The sequence below is a fragment of the Oncorhynchus keta genome, chromosome 13, assembly GCF_023373465.1.
Source record: "Oncorhynchus keta strain PuntledgeMale-10-30-2019 chromosome 13, Oket_V2, whole genome shotgun sequence".
Taxonomy (NCBI): Eukaryota; Metazoa; Chordata; class Actinopteri; order Salmoniformes; family Salmonidae; genus Oncorhynchus; species Oncorhynchus keta.
The window spans coordinates 41,450,784-41,470,842 of NC_068433.1; the positions used below are offsets into that span (position 1 = coordinate 41,450,784).

The 20,059-nt window shown below is 40.9% G+C and overlaps 2 protein-coding genes and 1 long non-coding RNA gene across 6 annotated transcripts in view; 1 reads left to right on the top strand and 2 right to left on the bottom strand.

The window, feature by feature from the left end:
* LOC118392355 (solute carrier organic anion transporter family member 1C1-like) overlaps positions 1 to 20,059 on the bottom strand; it is a 176,703-nt gene that overhangs the window by 100,911 nt on the left and 55,733 nt on the right. For 2 of the 4 annotated variants that reach the window (XR_008062863.1, XR_008062864.1), the window contains exons 13-15: positions 19,859 to 19,923; positions 19,339 to 19,456; positions 13,627 to 15,401 (exon numbers count right to left, since the gene is read on the bottom strand). Coding sequence is in view for 2 of the 4 variants with exons in the window: in XM_035784270.2 (XP_035640163.2) it covers positions 15,161 to 15,401; positions 19,339 to 19,456; positions 19,859 to 19,923 (424 nt within the window). In the remaining 2 variants the exon portion in view is untranslated. Of the gene's footprint in view, positions 1 to 11,485; positions 15,402 to 19,338; positions 19,457 to 19,858; positions 19,924 to 20,059 lie in introns of those variants that run through there. The other 2 variants (XM_035784270.2, XM_035784269.2) reach the window with 1 other exon arrangement.
* On the top strand, positions 226 to 1,580 carry LOC118392560 (B-cell receptor-associated protein 29-like). Its single transcript, XM_052460683.1, has 5 exons — positions 226 to 233; positions 317 to 452; positions 700 to 802; positions 1,071 to 1,162; positions 1,343 to 1,580. Exons 1-5 carry the CDS (start codon positions 226 to 228, stop codon positions 1,370 to 1,372), a joined length of 369 nt encoding a protein of 122 aa, XP_052316643.1. The 3' UTR covers positions 1,373 to 1,580.
* LOC118392356 (uncharacterized) lies at positions 18,417 to 19,328 on the bottom strand. The gene is made up of 3 exons (XR_004827349.2): positions 18,947 to 19,328; positions 18,774 to 18,844; positions 18,417 to 18,535 (listed from the first exon to the last, which is right to left on the bottom strand). It is a non-coding gene; the product is annotated as an uncharacterized LOC118392356 (long non-coding RNA).

Consider the following 20,059-nt stretch of genomic DNA (forward strand, 5'->3'; position numbering starts at 1 on the left):
CTCTTCATCTCTGGCTTTTCCCTTTTCCTCTGGCTCTAAGTCTGTGAGCTCTGGTCTGTCCTCCCATTGACATACCGAGTCTGGTGAAAACCAGCCAGTGGATGGATCGTCATAATCATAGAGATTCCTTTATTCATTGCAATGACCATAACACTGGTCGTGTTCAGTAGGGGACACCGTAGCAAAATGTTTAGAAAAACGGAAAACCAAAAAAAATGTGTTCAGATGGACAAGTTCAAGTTGCAGCACTCTGTTTAAGAAAAACATGTACATCTCATTATTGAACACCATCTCTGTGTGTGTTGTTTCCCTACAGAGTACTGTGGCGGGTGATCACTCTGATCAACCAGCTGGCGACGGCGTCTAGCACCACGGCCTCTCTGCAGACCAAGGCAGAGAGTGATAACCAAACTGCCAAGAAATACATGGAGGACAACGAGCTACTGAAGCAGGTGAACTCATACCCAGTATCACTGCCCTTTCTGCACCTGAGCCCGTATTTAAAAGGGTCTCAAAAAGAAGAGAAGCGCTGATCTAAGATAAGGCCCCCCTTGTCTGTGAAAACGTATTCATTTTGATCTAAAAGGCGAAACGGAGATATGGGCCTTCATCCACACAATAAGTAAAGAAACTCATTTTGGTACTGCATATGGTTGAGAGGTGTGGTAAGTGGTTAATGTTTACCTGTGTTTGTTTCAGACTCTGATGGATGGGAAGGGGAACAAGGCCACAGCAGAGGGAAACGAGCTGCTGAGAAAAGAGATGGAGAAACTGAGAGGAGAACTGAAGGGCTCAGGGGAAGGTGAGGAAGATGCACAATACTTTTGTGACAGACTGAATAATACAACCACAAATCCAATAATACTTTAATAAAGTGAAAATGTACAACTAAAATACAATAACCAACCAAATGAAATCAGACCATAATGACAGTAAAACAAACATGGGCTTCAATTACTGTTCAAGAATGTGCACTCTGACCCACAGCATGTCACCTTCGGGATGGATTGGATGATATGCATGAAAATTGGATGATAATGGGAATGCTTTGGGGTTAATGTTTTCACAAGCCTTGAAAAAGTCTCAATCCGAGATGGAAGCTATGAAGAACCAATCCGATGGACTGACCAAAGAATACGACCGACTGCTGAAAGAACACCAGGTAACCCCAGACCAGCTCACATACAGTATCTACAGTAGCCTACTTTTCAAAGCTGTCAGCACTTAGATAATGTATATTACTACCCTGCTCAAATGTAACAGAATACTACAGCTCTGACTTTAGTACTACTACTGTACATTTACCACTTCACATATACACTGTATATATTGTTTTTTCCAGAATCTTCAAGAGTGTGGAGACAAAGGATGATCGATCGGGCTTATGACTACAGCTGTCAGAACGTTTACAGATTGTACCAAGAAACCAGAAAAAAAACACTGTCACGCACGCTGTCATTTTCCTTTGACATACTGAAGCACTCTGCATGATGTCACCAAAATACTCCTCCAAAGCACCACTGAGCTGGCAAACATTAGATAAAAAGCACCTGAGCACGTTTGTAATAGAATAGCTACTACACCAGCATAGAAAGTGTTTTTCTATTATTTTCAGACTTTTGGAGAATGGATGGCAGTCCAAGCTTCAGATTAGAGGTATTCTACTTTTAATGTATTTTTGAATTCATTGCATTCATATCAATGATGTCTATATTCCAGTTTTTTACCTTAGTAACTGCAGATTACAGATTGACTTGTATGTTTTTTGTAAAACAAAATTAGCATTCAGTTCTTCGGGGGAGGGACGCTATATTGAGTCATTTTTATTGTTAAATATTTCTCAATGGTGATGTTTTGTTTCCATTCCTCTGGAGATATTCTACGTATTTAGATCTTAAGTGGTTTGTGAATATTACACAGGGTCAGGATTCGGCTTGATTGAAAGTAAACAAGAAAATGGTGCCATCTGGTTTGCTTAATAATAATAATAATAATAATAATATATGCCATTTAGCAGACGCTTTTATCCAAAGCGACTTACAGTCATGTGTGCATACATTCTACGTATGGGTGGTCCCGGGGATCGAACCCACTACCCTGGCGTTACAAGCACCATGCTCTACCAACTGTGCTACAGAAGGACCACAATATAATATAAGGAATTTGAAGTGATTTATACTTTTACTTTTGATAATTAAGTATATTTTAAGCCAAAATACTTTTACTCAAGTAGAATTGTACTGGGTTACTTTTACTTGAGTCATTTTCTATTAAGGTATCTTTACTTTTATTCAAGCATGACAGTTGGGTACTTTTTCCACCACTGAGAGATTCCTATTCCCTCTTTTCACTCTCAGACCCCCTGTAGTGTGTCACACACACACACACACACACACACACACACGTGAAGATTGTATAGACTAATAAAACCAGAGTATGACTATCCCAGTCCAGGGGTATGGTTGGGTAGATGGTGAGCTTGAGTCGGTTAAAAATGCCCCAAAAAAGGGAGGTGGTTTGTTAAAGAATAATGGTAGAAAGTGTAAGCAGAGTGAGCTGAACACAGGAGAAGAAATGGAAGTGAATGAGGGTGAAGTATTGGAGGTTGTTGTTTAACTAGCTAACGTTAGCTGGCTGGCTTGTTAGCTAACGTTACGTGTGTGATCTTGCACGCTGTTTACCTAGCTAGCTACATGTCTAAAGCTAAAGTGTACAACACCCATTGAATATGGCCGGTGTCAGTAAACGTCGGCAAAAAATCATAATGAAATTGTTGCCAGCTTTCATGTTATCCAGAGGTAAACAAATCATCAGCCAGAGCTGACGCTCTGAATACGAGATGGGTGGGGACAAAGAGCTCTTCACTAGAAACCAAAACATTCAAAGGCCATTTTCTCAAGTGAGTTTACAAGTTTATCAACTTTCAAAGCAGAATTACTTTCCCATTGTTCCTCAAAAATGCAGTGTATGATACACCATTTTGTAGCTCGGAGTCTCTACTTTTATCCAATGTAAATAAATACAATTTCAAATGTTGCCACATAAGAACAAATCCAGCAGATGAGTCCCTTATATTATCATGGCAGCACACCTAACATCTTAGGTGAATGAGTCAAAATGGCCCAATTCTCATGCTATAGAGCAGGCTGACCACTACATTTGAATATACTCAATAAACATGAGGAAATCACTTGGTTGTACTCATATTTTAAAATATTTGGTTGGTACTTGAATATAAACAAAAGAGAGTCCTTTGGTAGGAGAGACGCGGGATTGAAGGGGGAATGCAATTAAACACTGGAGGCATCCTAGTTTGAACTTTACTCCATTTGTTACCTGCAGTCTTGCGAGAAATATATTTGACAGTGATAAACAAGAAATTGTTAGTGTAAAAAAACATAAATATGAATCCATTCAGTCTTAGAATTTTACATCTTTATTTCACAATAACAGTAAGGAATTCATAGCAGATTACTCATATTTCAAGCATAATAAAATACTTTGTCTAATCACACATTAACTTAGGAGAATCTGTACACCTGACCGTAGAGAAGGTCCAGGAGATACTGTAATGGAATAAAGTCTCTGAACACTCAGGACCAATGCATACATTTATTTTATTAGGTTAATCTTTCAGACGCAAGACCTTCATCAGAGCATACACAAACACACAATGACAATGGCCACATATAACCTGCGCGTCAATACAATCAGACATGATGAGCAACGCCCGCGTTAAAACAGCACTAGGAGGCACATTAATAATCAGCAAGAAAAAGTATAACTTAAGTCACAGTGTATATATGTTTTGTTCCAGTACATATTTTACATAATTATTTTTACATTTGTAAAAATTTACATTTTTACAAAAACACAAAACCCCCCAAATATATATATATATACACATACACATACACACACACACCACACACACACACACACGCACACACACACACACACACAGCAAAAAAAGAAACATCCCTTTTTCAGAACCCTGTCTTTCAAAGATGATTTGTAAAATTCCAAATAACTTCACAGACTTTCATTGTAAAGGGTTTAAACACTGTTTCCCATGCGTGATCAATGAACCATAAACAATTAATGAACATGCACCTGTGGAATGGTCGTTAAGACACTAACAGCTTACAGACGGTAGGCAATTAAGGTCACAGTTATGAAACCTTAGGACACTAAAGAGTCCTTTCTACTGACTCTGAAAAACACAAAAAAAAAGATTCCCAGGGTCCCTGCCCATGAACATGCCGTAGGTATGCTGCAAGGAGGCATGGGGACTGCAGATGTGGCCAGGGCAATAAATTGCAATGTCAGTACTGTGAGAAGCCTAAGACAGCACTACAGGGAGACAGGACGGACAGCTGATCGGCCTCGTAGTGGCAGACCACGTGTAACGACACCTGCATAAGATCGGTACATCCGAACATCACACCTGCGGGACAGGTACAGGATGGCAACAACAACTGCCCGAGTTACACCAGGAACGTACAATACCTCCACCAGTGCTCAGACTGTCCGCAATAGGCTGAGAGAGGCTGGAAATAGTAGGCCTGTTGTATTGTAAGGCAGTTCCTCACCAGACATCACTGGTAACAAAGTCACCTATGGCCACAAATCCACCGTCGCTGGACAGGACTGGCAAAAAGTGCTCTTCACTGACGAGTCTCGGTTTTGTCTCACAAGGGGTGATCATCGGATTCGCATTTATCGTGGAAGGAATGAGCGTAGAAGGAATGCGCGTTACACAAGAGGCCTGTACTCTGGAGCGGGATCGATTTGGAGGTGGAGGGTTCGTCATGGTATGGGGTGGTGTGTCACAGCATCATCGGACTGAGCTTGTTGTCATTGTAGGCAATCTCAACGCTGTGCGTTACAGGGAAGACATCCTCCTCCCTCATGTGGTACCCTTCCTGCAGGCTCATCCTGACATGACCCTCCAGCATGACAATGCCACCAGCCATACTGCTCGTTCTGTGCGTGATTTCCTGAAAGACAGGAATGTCCGCGTTCTGCCATGGCCAGCGAAGAGCCCGGATCTCAATCCCATTGAGCACGTCTGGGACCTGTTGGATCGGAGGATGAGGGCTAGGGCCATTCACCCAAGAAATGTCTGGGAACTTGCCCGGTGCCTTGGTGGAATAGTGGGGTAACATCTCACAGCAAGAACTGGAAAATCTGGTCCATGAGGAGATGCACTTCAATACTTAATGCAGCTGGTGGCCACACCAGATGCTGACTGTTACTTTAGATTTTGAACCTCCCCTTTGTTCAGGGACACATTATTCCATTTCTGTTAGTCACATGTCTGTGGAACTTCTTCAGTTTATGTCTCAGTTTTTGAATCTTGTTATATTTATACAAATATTTACATATGTTAACTTTGCTGAAAATAAACGGAGTTAACAGTGAGAGGACGTAACAGTGAGAGAGTTTACATATTCTATGACTGACATAAAAGTCACCCAGTAAAATACTACTTCAGTAAAACTATTTGATTTGAAAGATATTTTTAGCATCAAAAGTATGGGCTCCGAGTGGTCTAACACGGTACACAAACAGGCTGTGCGCATATGTAACGGATGTTACGCCATCGAGCGCAAATTGATCTTGTCCCCCCACACCAAAATTGATCACAACATACAGTTTGAAATATCAAAACAAACTCTGAACCAATTATATTAATTTGGGAACAGGTCGAAAAGCATTAAACATTTAGAGCAATATAGCTAGCTAGCTTGCTGTTGCTAGCTAATTTGTCCTGGGATATAAACGTTGAGTTGTTATTTTACCTGAAATGCACAAGGTCCTCTATTCTGACAATGAATCCACACATAAAACGGTCAACCGAATCGTTTCTAGTCATCTCTCCTCCTTCCAGGCTTTTTCTTCTTTGGACTTTATATGGCGATTGTCATAGTTACCACTACGGCCGACTGAATTCAACTAAATCACCCATGTGGGTATAACCAATGAGGGGTTGGCACGTGGATATCTGCTTCTATAAACCAATGAGGAGATGGAATAGGCAGGACTTGCACAGCGTTCAGTGTCACAAATAGAACAGACTTCTATTTTAGCACTTGGCAAAACAGACGCTCGTTGGCACGCGCGAGCAGTGTGGGTGCAATAATTGAATAATATGTATGTTTACATTTATTTTGCAACGGTGTAGTCAGCATGTTAGGCACTGCATCTCGGTGCAAGAAACTTTATCATATGGGTACCAAATTCGAATCCAGGCCGAATCACATCCGGCCGTGATTGGGAGTCCCATAGGGTGGCGCACAATTGGCCCAGCGTCGTCCGTCATTGTAAATAGAAATGTGTTCTTAACTGATTTGCCTAGTTAAATAAAAGGCTAAAAATATATAATAATTAAGATTCAAAGCACATGCACATCTGAGCTATCTTTGTTGCAGGTGCATGGTAACAGTTGAATAAGAAGAGAAAAAAACTAGAAACCCATACCCTGCTCTTCATTAAGCTTTACGTTTCGGCCTCAAGGCCTTCGTCAGAGTTTTTGTGAATGTCTATCATTTGCACCCTTATGTAGACTTTACTCCACCCACATCCACTCAATGCATCGAATGGGGTTGGAGTCAAGGTAAAATAAGCAAGTGTTACCAAATATAACAATGTGCATTTCATAAGTATTCTAATAAAGAGTGTACAAAACACGTATTAAACATGTCTGTAAAACCACGATGAAGACATCGACCGATAAAGTAAGTTTTCATAAATCATTGGGTATAGTGCAAGAACAAACGTCAGAGTAATCTGAAGTAGTGGCATTCAGTAATGTTCACATTTACAACATAACGTGCATGGGCATTTCATCATTAAGGACCTTTTGGGAATAATGTCTGGAGGGTGAAAATCCTAAAACATTCTCTTTTGCTCAGAGTATTATTTATATCACCTCCCCTGTCTGATATCTTAACTTTCTCTATGCCACAATATCTAAAAAGGTAGAAATGTCATGTTTTTGGTCATTCAACTGTACTGCGACTGGATAATCCCTGTCGTTTCTCCTGATTTAATTTATGTTCACTAATTCTCTGTTTGAGAGAAACGAGACGTTTTACCTACAGCCCACATGGAATTTAATCATGTCGATCACTGGTTCTCAATCCTGGTCCTGAGGACCCAAAGCGGTGCACATGTCTGTTTTTGCCCTAGCACTACACAGCTGATTCAAATCATCAATTCATCAAAAGGCTTTGATGATTTGAATCAGGTGTGTAGTGCTGGGGCAAAAACAGACATGTGCACCGCTTTGGGTCCCCAGGACCAGGATTGAGAACCACTGATAGATAACATGGGTGGTGGAGCATTATTTGGAACCGGTTTCCTGTGTGGGTGGCAGAAATATTCACAATTCATCATATTGTTGCACTGTGCGGAAACTCTGCATTTTTGCTACCATTCGGAAGAGGGGCATAAAAGGGCCTGGCAAAAGAAAATTGTGGCTGGTAGTTGGCATGGACCAATTTGTCACGTAAATTGCAACCTCTCCTATATAAAATAAGTGGTGGGTTCTTAAATTAAGCTGGCAAGGCTTGATACGATAATATAACATGCCAGTGTTTCTGGACAGCATCTCCCACTTTGCACAAGTTCATGTGGTAGTGAACGTTACAGTGTTCTTTAACTCTAGTGGGTCTTTTTTGTAGCAGTTCACCTCGTGTTATGCCAAATGTAGAACTCTGTCCACACATTGTGGAGAGTAGCCTCTTAGAAACCTATTGCTTTTTCTAGATAGTCCTCTGTGGAGTGGCATATAATGTGCAGTCTGAAACACTGGCTTCTTAGAAGTCCTGTTTTAATGTCTCAGCGAGGAAGCTGGCCCCCTGTAATAGGATATTCCTGTCTGTTTCTTTTCTGTACAGAGTTGTAAACAGGGTTCCATTTTGATTGTTCAATCCACATAGATGTAATGAACACATTTAGTGTGACATTCAATAGTGAATTTGAGATTGGGGTCAATGTCATTTGAGTAATGCCATAATGTCTGATGGCTCTTCTCCCGTTCCTCCCCATCCTCTCCTTCCGTGGCCTACAACTGCTCTTAAATACAAGTAAAACCAAATGCATGCTCTTCAACGGATCGCTGCTGCACCTGCCCGCCCGTCCAGGATCACTACTCTGGACGGTTCTGACTTAGAATATGTGGACAACGAAAAATACCTAGGTGTCTGGTTAGACTGTGAACTCTCCTTCCAGACTCACATCAAACATCTCCAATCCAAAATGAAATCTAGAATTGGCTTCCTATTTCGCAACAAAGCATCCTTCACTCATGCTGCCAAACATACCCTCGTAAAACTGACCATCCTACCGATCCTCGACTTCGGCGATGTAATTTACAAAATAGCCTCCAATACCCTACTCAATAAATTGGATGCAGTCTATCACAGTGCCATCCGTTTTGTCACCAAAGCCCCATATACTACCCACAACTGAGACCTGTACGCTCTCGTTGGCCGGCCCATGCTTCATACTCGTTGCCAAACCCACTGGCTCCAGGTCATCTACAAGACCCTGCTAGGTAAAGTCCCCCCTTATCTCAGCTCGCTGGTCACCATAGCAGCAACCACCTGTAGCACACACTCCAGCAGGTATATCTCTCTGGTCATCCCCAAAACCAATTCTTCCTTTGGCCGCCCCTCCTTCCAGTTCTCTGCTGCCAATGACTGGAACGGACTACAAAAATCTCTGAAACTGGAAACACGTATCTCCCTCACTAGCTTTAAGCATCAGCTGTCAGAGCAGCTCACAGATTACTGCACCTGTACATAGTCCATCTATAATTTAGCCCAAACAACTACCTCTTCCCCTACGGTATTTTTTTATTTTGCTCCTTTGCACCCCATTATTTCTCTCTCTACTTTGCACATTCTTCCACTTCAAATCTACCATTCCATGTTTTTCTTCCTATATTGTATTTACTTTGCCACCATGGCCTTTGTTTTTTGCCTTTACCTCCCTTATCTCACCTCATTTGCTCACATTGTATATAGACTTATTTTTCTACTGTGTTATTGACTGTATGTTTATTTTACTCCATGTGTAACTCTGTGTTGTTGTATGTGTCGAACTGCTTTGCTTTATCTTGGCCAGGTCGCAATTGTAAATGAGAATTTGTTCTCAACTTGCCTACCTGGTTAAATAAAGGTGAAATGTATTTTTTTTTAATAAATACAGAAGAAAGCCAATTTGGTAAAATACCAAACCCATGTTATGGCAAGAACCGCTCCAATAAGCAAAGAGAAATGACAGTCGATCATTCCTTTAATAAGACATGAAGGTCAGTCAATCCGGAAAATGTCAAGAACTTTTAAAGTTTCTTCAAGTGCTGTCGCAAAAACAATCAAGCGCTATGATGAAACTGGCTCTCATGAGGACTGCCACAGGAAAGGAAGACCCAGGGTTACCTCTGCTGTAGAGGATAAGCTCATTAGAATTAACTGCAACTCAGATTGCAGCATAAATAAATGCTTTACAGAGTTCAAGTAACAGACACATCTCAAAGTCAACTGTTCGGAGGATATTGCGTGAATCAGGCGAATTGCTGCAAAGAAACCACTACTAAAGGACACCAATAACAAGAAGAGACATGCTTGGGACAAGAAGCACGAGCAATGGACATTAGACAGGTGGAAATCTGTCCTTTGTTCTGATGAGTCCAATTTGAGATTTTTGGTTCCAAGGACCATGTCTTTGTGACACGGATGATCTCTGTATGTGTGGTTCCCACCGTGAAGCAAGGAGGAGGAGGTGTAATGGTGCTTTGCTGGTGACACTGTTGGTGATTTATTTAGAATTCAAGGCACACTTAACCAGCATGGCTACCACAGCATTCTGCAGCGAGACACCATCCTATCTGGTTTGTGCTTTGTGGGGCTATCATTTGTTTTTTAAAAGGACAATGACCCAAAACACACCTCCAGGCTGTGTAAGGGCTATTTGACCAAGAAGGAGAGTGATGGTACTGCATCAGATGACCTGGCCTCCACAATTACCCAACCTCAATCCAATTGAGATGGTTTGGGTTAAGTTGGACAGCTGATTGAAGGAAAAATATGCCAACAAATGCTCAGCATATGTGGGAAAAGCATTCCTCATGAAGCTGGTTGAGAGAAATCTATTTTGATTTGTATAACACTTTTTGGATTACTATATGATTCCATATGTTATTTCACAGTTTTGATGTCTTCAAAAAAATAGTAAATAATGTAGAAAACCATTGAACAAGTAGGTATATATATAATGAGTGGAGAACAGGAGGGCTTCTTAAAGAAAAACTAACAGGTCTGTGAGAGCCAGAATTCTTACTGGTTGGTAGGTGATCAAATACTTATGTCATGCAAAAAAATGCAAATTAATTACTTAAAAATCATACAATGTGATTTTCTGGATTTTTGTTTTAGATTCCGTCTCTCACAGTTGATAAAAAATTACAGACCTCTACATGCTTTTTAAGTAGGAAAACCTGCAAAATCGGCAGTGTATCAAATACTTGTTCTCCCCACTGTAAATATTTTACCTTAGCAGCTAGGCATATTACAGATTTGAGTTTTTTATGTTTTGTTAAACAAAATTAGAATTGAGTTGATATGGGTAGAGAAGCTATATTGAGTGATTTTTGTTGTTGAATATTTGATATCAATGCCGATGTTCTGTTTTCAGTCCTCTGAAGATATTCTATGTATTTAGATGTTAAGGGATTTGTGAATATTACACAGGGTCGGTCTAGGTTGAAAATCCAATGTGGGGTCATGATTTTCTGTTTTGTAATAAGGTTCCCGAGTGGGCTCCCGAGTGGCGCACCGGTCTATGGTACTGCATCTCAGTACTTGAGGCGTCACTACAGATACCCTGGTTTGAATCCAGGCTGTATCACAACCGGCCGTGATTGGGAGTACCATAGGACGGCGCATAATTGGCCCAGCGTCGTCTGGGTTTGGCCGGTGTAGGCCGTCATTGTAAATAAGAATTTGTTCTTAACTGACTTGCCTAGTTATATGAAGTTTAAATTAATAAAATAAGGATTTTCAAACAGTTACAAGTGGGAGAAGATTCCTATTCCCTCTTCTCACTCTCAGACCCCCTGTAGTGTGTCACAACTGTGAAGATTGTATAGACTAATACAACCAGAGAGTATGACTGTCTCAGCCCAGGGGTTTGGTTGGGTGGACTGGGTCTGCACTTGAAGTGGGATTGACCAACAAGTCTTACTCTAGCCCCCATGCCTTAAGCACGTATCTCCTCCAAGTACTGTACATTAAATTCCAATACTAGGGGACAGAAGCTTCCCTGACAGTATAAGTGGCTTTCAGACCACTGTAGATATATTTGCTCATTGAGAGTACAAAAATATGCTTTGAGTAAGAAAATGTTATAAAATATTTCAGTATGGCTCACTATTAATGTTATTATTATTATTTATTTATTTTTGTGGGGGTTATTGTATAACATTTACAAGATATTCTCTTTGTTTAATTGAAGAAATACCCAAAATATTAAGCAAGTGAGAAATGACATCCATTTAATTTAATTTGCTTCACAAAACAAAGCGATTCAAAATAAAAGTTTATTGGTATCTCCTGCCAAATCAACATATATTTGGTCCACCAACCCAAGTGATTGAAATATTCACCTGTATAATATAAAGACATGTTTATTCACTAATTTAGGAACAACCTGAGAATTGACCGTGGTGTTTTTGTTCAGAGATTTTGGCACATTAAGGACTCTATTCAATCAGTATTGCGGGGAATTCAGCGTCAGTGTGTTTAAAATATAAAGGCAATATTCCAACTGTAGTAGCGACTGCATACATGGTAAACGCTGCTCAATCGGAAATGACCTTTACATTTCTCTCGCGCAATTGTAAAGCTTCAGCGATACAGATTAAATAGAGCCCTAAAACTTTCAAACCTACGTACACAATTTATACGCACTCAGACAGACTGACCAATAAATTATGCAAATGTGCTTTACTTCTCATAATGAATATGGCACCTACAGTGGATAGTCACTGATGGTAGACAGTGTAGTGGTCCAGTGGATGTGCATTTTATATCTATAATGATCTTTGAGTTGTTAATTGTATCACAATTCATTGTAATAATACTGACATTTTCAAGTCCGAGATGGATTTACTACCAGTATGCAATACTGCCACCTAGTGGATTTGATCAGAACTGAAATAGGAACACTCCTGCTGCACACCTTAGGCAGAGAACAGCTACGGTAAACTGGCACAGTGGCATCTCCTGTAGCATAACAGTCACACAAACATGATGAACAGTAGCCCTGTTTATACCTGGTGCTAAATGTGTCCTTTGTCCTGATTTTGTTGACATTCTGATTGTGCCCACATTTTTAGACCGATGTAGACAATTAAAAGGTGTATTGTGATCAGATCTTACACAGCAAATTCTCCAGTGTTAAATCAACACTGAGAATGTTACATTTAACACTTGTGCAATGTCTATACCAGTCCACACTTTTCAGTGTTAAATTAACACACTGCTTAGTGTAAAGCATTATTTGCATATTTCCCCAGAGTGCCTTGCCTTTCAAGTGAATTGCAGAGATACCACCCATGACTGTATTTCTTAGTGACAGAGACATGGTTGTTGCATTCATCTGTTTTCAGTTCTGTTGCCTTCACGAAGTGAGATCTTAAATGAATTATGTTATCATAACCATAAATCAGATGCCATAAACGTGTGATTTACATGGAAAATCAGGCCTGCAGGTCACATAATGCTGTGATGTGTAATTCCTATTGTAATCCAGCCAGAGTGGGGATAGTCAACATTTGACATTTTTGTTCACTGATTACTGGTTTGGGAAGGATAAGAGATGAGACAACCTAAAGAATTGAAACTGGAACAACCATTTCAGTGCCGGGTACAATAAGTCCGAGTAACATATTTGATTAGTTTATAAAAATGCATGTTATATTTGAGTTGAATCAAACTATTTAATCAATAAATGTACATGCAAAAACAGAGATATATTCAAACAAACAATTCCAAGAAATCTACCTGCAGTAGAGCATGCTGGGAAATATGATACTGATGGGTGTGGTTTTGGTTTACCACTGGTTATTAATTAATACCAACAGCGGGTTTCTTTTAAACCACTGAGTGTTAATTTACCACCTGAATCAACACTACAAATGTTAAACAGAAATATCAACACTAGGTAACACTAACCAATTTGCTGTGTAAACAGACAAGATCAGGACAATATCAGCACGAAGGCTGCATGTTAAACCAGGTATAAACAGGGCTATTTGGCAATGTTACAGTAGAGAAACGCAGAATGTCTGACATTCTCTTTCAACAGATTGAAGCGGTCTAACAATATTATAATGTAGACTACCTTGAGAGTTGTTACAAAAATACTCAGTGACCGAAACTGGACTCTTGCTGCAGTAAAAACAATTAACCAATGGTTAACAAATCCAATCCAACAACAAAGATGACATTCTATGTAATTACATTTGTGGTTTTGTAAAATACAGCAGGTACATCTATGAAAATACTTCAGTTATATCAAAAACATATACAGCTGAAGTCGGAAGTTTAAATACACTTAGGTCGGAGTCATTAAAACTCGTTTTTCAACCACTCCACAAATTTCTTGTTAACAAACTAGGTTAGGTTTGGCAAGTCGGTTAGGACATCTGCTTTGTGCATGACACAAATAATCTTTCCAGCAATTGTTTACAGACAGATTATTTCACCTATAATTGACTGTATCACAATTCCAGTGGGTCAGAAGTTTACATACACTAAGTTGACTGTGCCTTTAAACAGCTTGGGAAATTCCAGAAAAGTATGTCATGGCTTTAGAAGCTTCTGATAGGCTAATTGACATAATTTGAGTCAATTGGAGGTGTACCTGTGGATGTATTTCAAGGCCTACCTTCAAACTCAGTGCCTCTTTGCTTGACATCATGGGAAAAATCACAAAAAAAAAAATCAGCCAAGACCTCAGAAAACAAATTGTAGACCTCCACAAGTCTGGTTCATCCTTGGGAGCAATTTCCAAGCGCCTGAAGGTATAACCGGAAAGGCCACTCACCAAGGAAGAGGCCACTGCTCCAAAACCACCATAAAAAAGCCAGACTACAGCTTACAACTGCACATCGGGACAAAGATTGTACTTTTTGGAGAAATGTCCTCTGGTCTGATGAAACAAAAATAGAACTGTTTGGCCATAATGACCATCGTTATGTTTGGAGGAAAAAGGGGGAGGCTTGCAAGCCGAAGAACACCATCCCAACGTGAGGCACGGGGGTGGCAGCATCATGTTGTGGGGGTACTTTGCTGCAGGAAGGACTGGTGCACTTTACAAAATAGATGGAAAATTATGTTGGATGGAAAATTGTGGATATATTGATGCAACATCTCAAGACATCATACATGAAGTTAAAGCTTGGTCGCAAATGGGTCTTCCAAATGGACAATGACCCCAAGCATACTTCCAAAGTTGTGGCAAAATGGCTTAAGGACAACAAAGTTAAGGTACTGGAGTGGCCATCACAAAGCCCTGACCTCAATCCTATTGAAAATGTGTGGGCAGAACTGAAAGTGTGCGAGCAAGGAGGCCTACAAACCGGACTCAGTTACACAAGCTCTGTCAGGAGGAATGGGACAAAGTTCACTCAATTTATTGTGGGAAGCTTGTGGAAGGCTACCCAAAATGTTTAAACAATTTAAAGGCAATGCTACCAAATAGTAATTGAGTGTATGTAAACTTCTGACCCACTGGGAATGTGATGAAATAAATAAAAGCTGAAATAAATCATTATCTCTACTATTATTCTGACATTTCACATTCTTAAAATAAAGTGCTGACCTAAGACAGGGAATTTTTACTAGGATTAAATGTCAGGAATTGTGAAAAACTGAGTTTAAATGTATTTGGCTAAGGTGTATGTAAACTTCCGACTTCAACTGTATATTTTTAAATATACATAACCTAGACAGGTACAGTACAAATACATCATTTATGTTCTATGAGATGAGATGGTCAGGCACAGCCCGTTGTTGGTTCCTGCAAATCTAGTGTTTGTGTGTGTGTGTGTGTAACGTGAGGGATCAGGGGAGATTGTCTCAAACTGTCACAGCCGTGTCTCTCTCTCTGTGTTGTTGTAGTCTGTTGTGGAAGTCTGTAGCGATTGGTCCGAGTTGGAGGCTAGGACCTCCTCTTTCCTGAGTGCCTCCATCTCTGCTCCGCCATTGGCCACTTGGTGGGCGCGGCATTCCTCTCTCCGCAGGTGTCGTTTGAGCAGCACGAATCCCAGTATACACAGCAGAAAGGAAACTGTCCTCAGGCCCATAGTCAGACCCAGGTAAGCTATCCTGAGGAGAGAGAGACCAGGGGATACACACACTCAGAGACTTGACATTACACTGGTGCTTCCAAGTGGCAAGTCTACTGGGGTTGCCTTCAATGTTGGCTTGAAAATCAATGTTCAGCATCTGATGTTATAGAGGGTACGCCTCTCCAACATTATCACTTCAAAGTAAGTGTGTTGTCTGTGTGTGATTGTGTATCAGGCTTGACCAGGGCCCTGTTTCAGAAAGCAGGTTTAGTGAAAACTCTGTTAGTTGACTCAGAGTTGAAGGAAACTCTGGGTTTACAGTTTCACAAAGCCAGTTCAGCTTAACTCTGAGTCAGTTACTATGGCAACATACTCCGTGAAGCTAACCTGCTCACTGGCAGGTTTTCTTCAACTAACCCAGAGTTTCTCCTCTTTAGCTGAAGCCTGCAGACTGAAGGAGGTGTCAGACATGGCGAGTCCTTTTCTTGAAGAGCCAGTTGTTATTGAAGCACAAACACTCTGCAGAAATCAAATCGAATTTATTTATATAGCCCTTCGTACATCAGCTGATATCTCAAAGTGCTGTACAGAAACCCAGCCTAACACCCCAAACAGCAAGCAATGCAGGTGTAGAAGAAATCTCCGTCAGGAGAGGGTGATCAGACCCCACTTGGATGTTTTATCCTTCCCTGATGATTATCTGTGGGCTTTTCCATTTTTCTGCACAATCGATCATTCATCTGAACAATATTCTCAGCCCTCATATCGTTCAAATGACACATCATGGACATGCTCTCAGTTTGGAACAAATTCTTCGTGTTGCACTTTGCCGACGGGAGTTTTCTATATAACATCGGTGACGCTGAGCATATTTCCAAGGCAACCGTCTGTCAGGCTGTCAGAAATGTGACTCTTGCAGTGAAATGTTTACTGTACACTTTTGTGGTGTTCCCAAGTCACAGACCCACAAGACTCATCAAAGAAGAATTCCACAGAATTGCCGGTATCAGTCTAAGCAATTATTTATTTATTTAGTATGAAGCTTTGAGACTCGAAGCACTAATCAGTTAAGTTTATATATTTGAGGGTTTCCAGGTGTGATTGGCTGCATAGATGACACTCATTCCTATCACAGCTCCTTCAGTAAATGAAGGAGATTATGTGAACAGGAAGTTTTACAGCAGCATTAAATGGGCAGGTAGGCCTAAATAGTAGCCTTTAGCATTCCAAATGAAAGATACTTCACAATACAGCTACTGCAGCTAATTACTCTTCTGCACTGTGAAGATCACATGTGATGCAGCCCATATCATCAGCAACGTAGAAGCAAAGTGGCCTGGGTCTGTGCATGACTCGCAATTTATTTTGTGGGTGTACATTGAGCGCTAGATTTGCCCGCGGGGAGTTATATAAAGCTATATCCTATTATAATCTATATTTTGTTTATTCCTATTGCAACTGAAAATGTAAACTGTATCCTCGTATTATCATCGTAGAATTCAATGGTTACCTGCTCGGTGACAGAGGATACCCCTGCCAACCCTATTTTCTGACCCCTTACCCCGATCCTGAGCCCGGCTCGCAGCAACGTTATAACTTGGCTCACCGCAGGACACGAGCCAGGGTATAGATGACCATTGGGATGCTCAAGGCCCGGTTCCAGTGCCTTCGTAGGTTCAGGGTCACCCCAGAAAGGGCATGTGACATTATTGTGGCATGGGTGATTCTCCACAACACAATTAGAGGAGATCAATGTCCAACTCAACCAGTGAATGATCCTGGTAACGATCCTGACCACCCCGCTGACGCACGAGATGGAAGAGCAGTCAGAGACACAATATTCCACCATAATTTCTGATTGACCCTTCACATCCCCAATGTCAAATAAAGACAATATGCCTTTCTTTTTATGAAGTCTTCTTTATTTCCTGCAAGTACAAATGCAGTACAGTAGTTAGTATTGTTTTGTGTTGTGTTGTTCAAACAAGTAAAATTCTCCACCTGTGGGCACCTCACCCACCTTTAACTGATGTTCTACCTGTGGGCACCTCACCACCTTTAACTGATGTTCTACCTGTGGGCACCTCACCCACCTTTAACTGATGTTCTACCTGTGGGCACCTCACCACCTTTAACTGATGTTCTACCTGTGGGCACCTCACCACCTTTAACTGATGTTCTACCTGTGGGCACCTCACCACCTTTAACTGATGTTCTACCTGTGGGCACCTCACCACCTTTAACTGATGTTCTACCTGTGGGCACCTCACCCACCTTTAACTGATGTTCTACCTGTGGGCACCTCACCACCTTTAACTGATGTTCTACCTGTGGGCACCTCACCCACCTTTAACTGATGTTCTACCTGTGGGCACCTCACCACCTATAACTGATGTTCTACCTGTGGGCACCTCACCCACCTTTAACTGATGTTCTACCTGTGGGCACCTCACCACCTATAACTGATGTTCTACCTGTGGGCACCTCACCCACCTTTAACTGATGTTCTACCTGTATCTTCCCTCTCTGTGGCAGCTGACAATGTGTCTCCATCATCATCATCATAATTTTGGTGTTCTACTACAACCCATTATGAAAGATCCGTGGAATATTAAGAGTACTTACAACTGCATGGAAGTCTGTTATGGCAGAAGGCTCCACCAGACAGATTACACCTTCAGTAACTGGTAGAAGATGAAGATTAGACTGTTCAATTACAACTTTACCCAGAAAGGTGCCCAACCAAATTTGAAGTTTGATTTTACAACCGTGTGCAGGTCACATCCCAACCTTTCTAATGTATAACTCTGAGTCACCTTAAAATAGAATGATGTCATCTGAAGGACAACTAAGAATCTGAAAAAGTAACAGCAGTCAATTACAAAGGATTGTACCACGGCAAGAAAATCAGTGTGCGAAGTTGTGTCTAAGATGGATGGGTGGGAGTCACTGAGGTAACACTGGCAAAGGGATGAATATACAGATCAATCATTTGAATAACTAACCTCTTATGTAGGCCCTTGTGCCCTGGGGGGTTGGGTCAGATGAGCATCCTACAGAGATGCCTTCAGGAATAGGTCGCCCACTGTTTTGACTGAGGGCCATCTCTTCAGCCTCTGAGTGGTGGTGGACCCCCACTTGTTTTTCGTCCCTCAGCCTTTTTTCTATTGGCTATAATGGAGGTCAAATTTGACCAGTAAGCACAAATTTGGAGACTTGTACATATAAAGGCATTTAGGTGTTACTTTTTAATAGACCATATTAAATACGGGCAGTGCTGGGATGGCTGAAAAAGTAACTTTTTTCAGCTTAAATATATCACATGTTGAATGTAGCCACTGAATGCTGTTTAATTAGGTAGGGTAGGCTAAACAACATCACAATTGCTTGTCATGAAATTATACCTTACCCGTTTGAAGTCTATTTTTATATTTCATCTTCAGTTGCCGCCAAGTACGTTTTGTGCCTGTTGGTTTGCACCTGCATAAATATTAAACACACACACAATATATAGAAATGTTGAATATGTGGAACACTCAAGATAAAAAAATTAAAAAATAAATGTTTTCAATTAATACTCACGCATAGACTCGGTCAGCAACTTTCTGCCACGCCAGCTCACGTTCTTCTGCTGCATTGCTGTTTTTCTTAAATATATACTCATATTCTGCACACGGATTCATTAATATTTCTAACTCCACTGGGGAGAAGTAAGAGGCTCGAGCCCTTTTTTTCTCCTGTTGCCATGATGAATCTTGTTATCTGCGTTCCTTTGAAGGCTTTTTATATATCCTCGTGCTTTACTCAGGGTTAACTTAACTCAGAGTTGATTGAACTAATTGTTATCACCTGTTCTGAAACCCGAAAACCTTTGACAGCTCAGAGTTAGTCAACCCAGAGTTCAGGTTTAAACTCAAGAGTTTGTTTAACTTGCTTTCTGAAACAGGGCCCAGTAGTGTGTATGTGTGTATTACCTGTATGCTGTAGTGTTGTATATCCGACAGGCTCCTCTCCCTCCGCAACTCTTCTGTCCCCACTTCAGACACGTGGTGTCGATGACCGCCCCAAAGTAGATGGGCGCTGGGATGCCCGCTGTTATAACACAAATACACACAAAATTATCTGCCAGTAATACGGAGGTGGCTAATCTTGGTCATGGAAAAGGGCACTTTGTGCAGAATTGTGTTCCAACCCAGAGCTAACACACCTGATTCACAAGTAATACTTTGGGATTTTGTTCAGGGTTTTAATCCTAATAGAAGCTGATTAGTGGAGAAATGTGTGACTTGGAAACAAACTGGCTGCAGCTAGTTTTATATCAGTGTTGCTAAGCTGCAGAGCCCTGGCTGTGGGACTGGTATGGATTGATCAGACAGGAGTAGGAGGAAGTTGCCCCTAGACGCTGATCTAAGGTCAGTTTTAGTGCCCCCCACCTGTTAACATTTTGGGTAGTAAAACTGATCCTAGATCTGTGATCTGACAGTATTGACTCACCAAGTGTACGTGTGGACAGAGTATGGAACCCCAGAGCTAAGGACTTCAGTTGAGGCTTGATACACCTGCATGGGAGAACACCATCATCAACTTGAACATAACTATGAATACAGATAATAGACATAGATCTAAAGATATTATACATGAAATGAAAGCATCCACAATTGAGGTATGGTTCATTATTAAGTTTGCATACTCAAG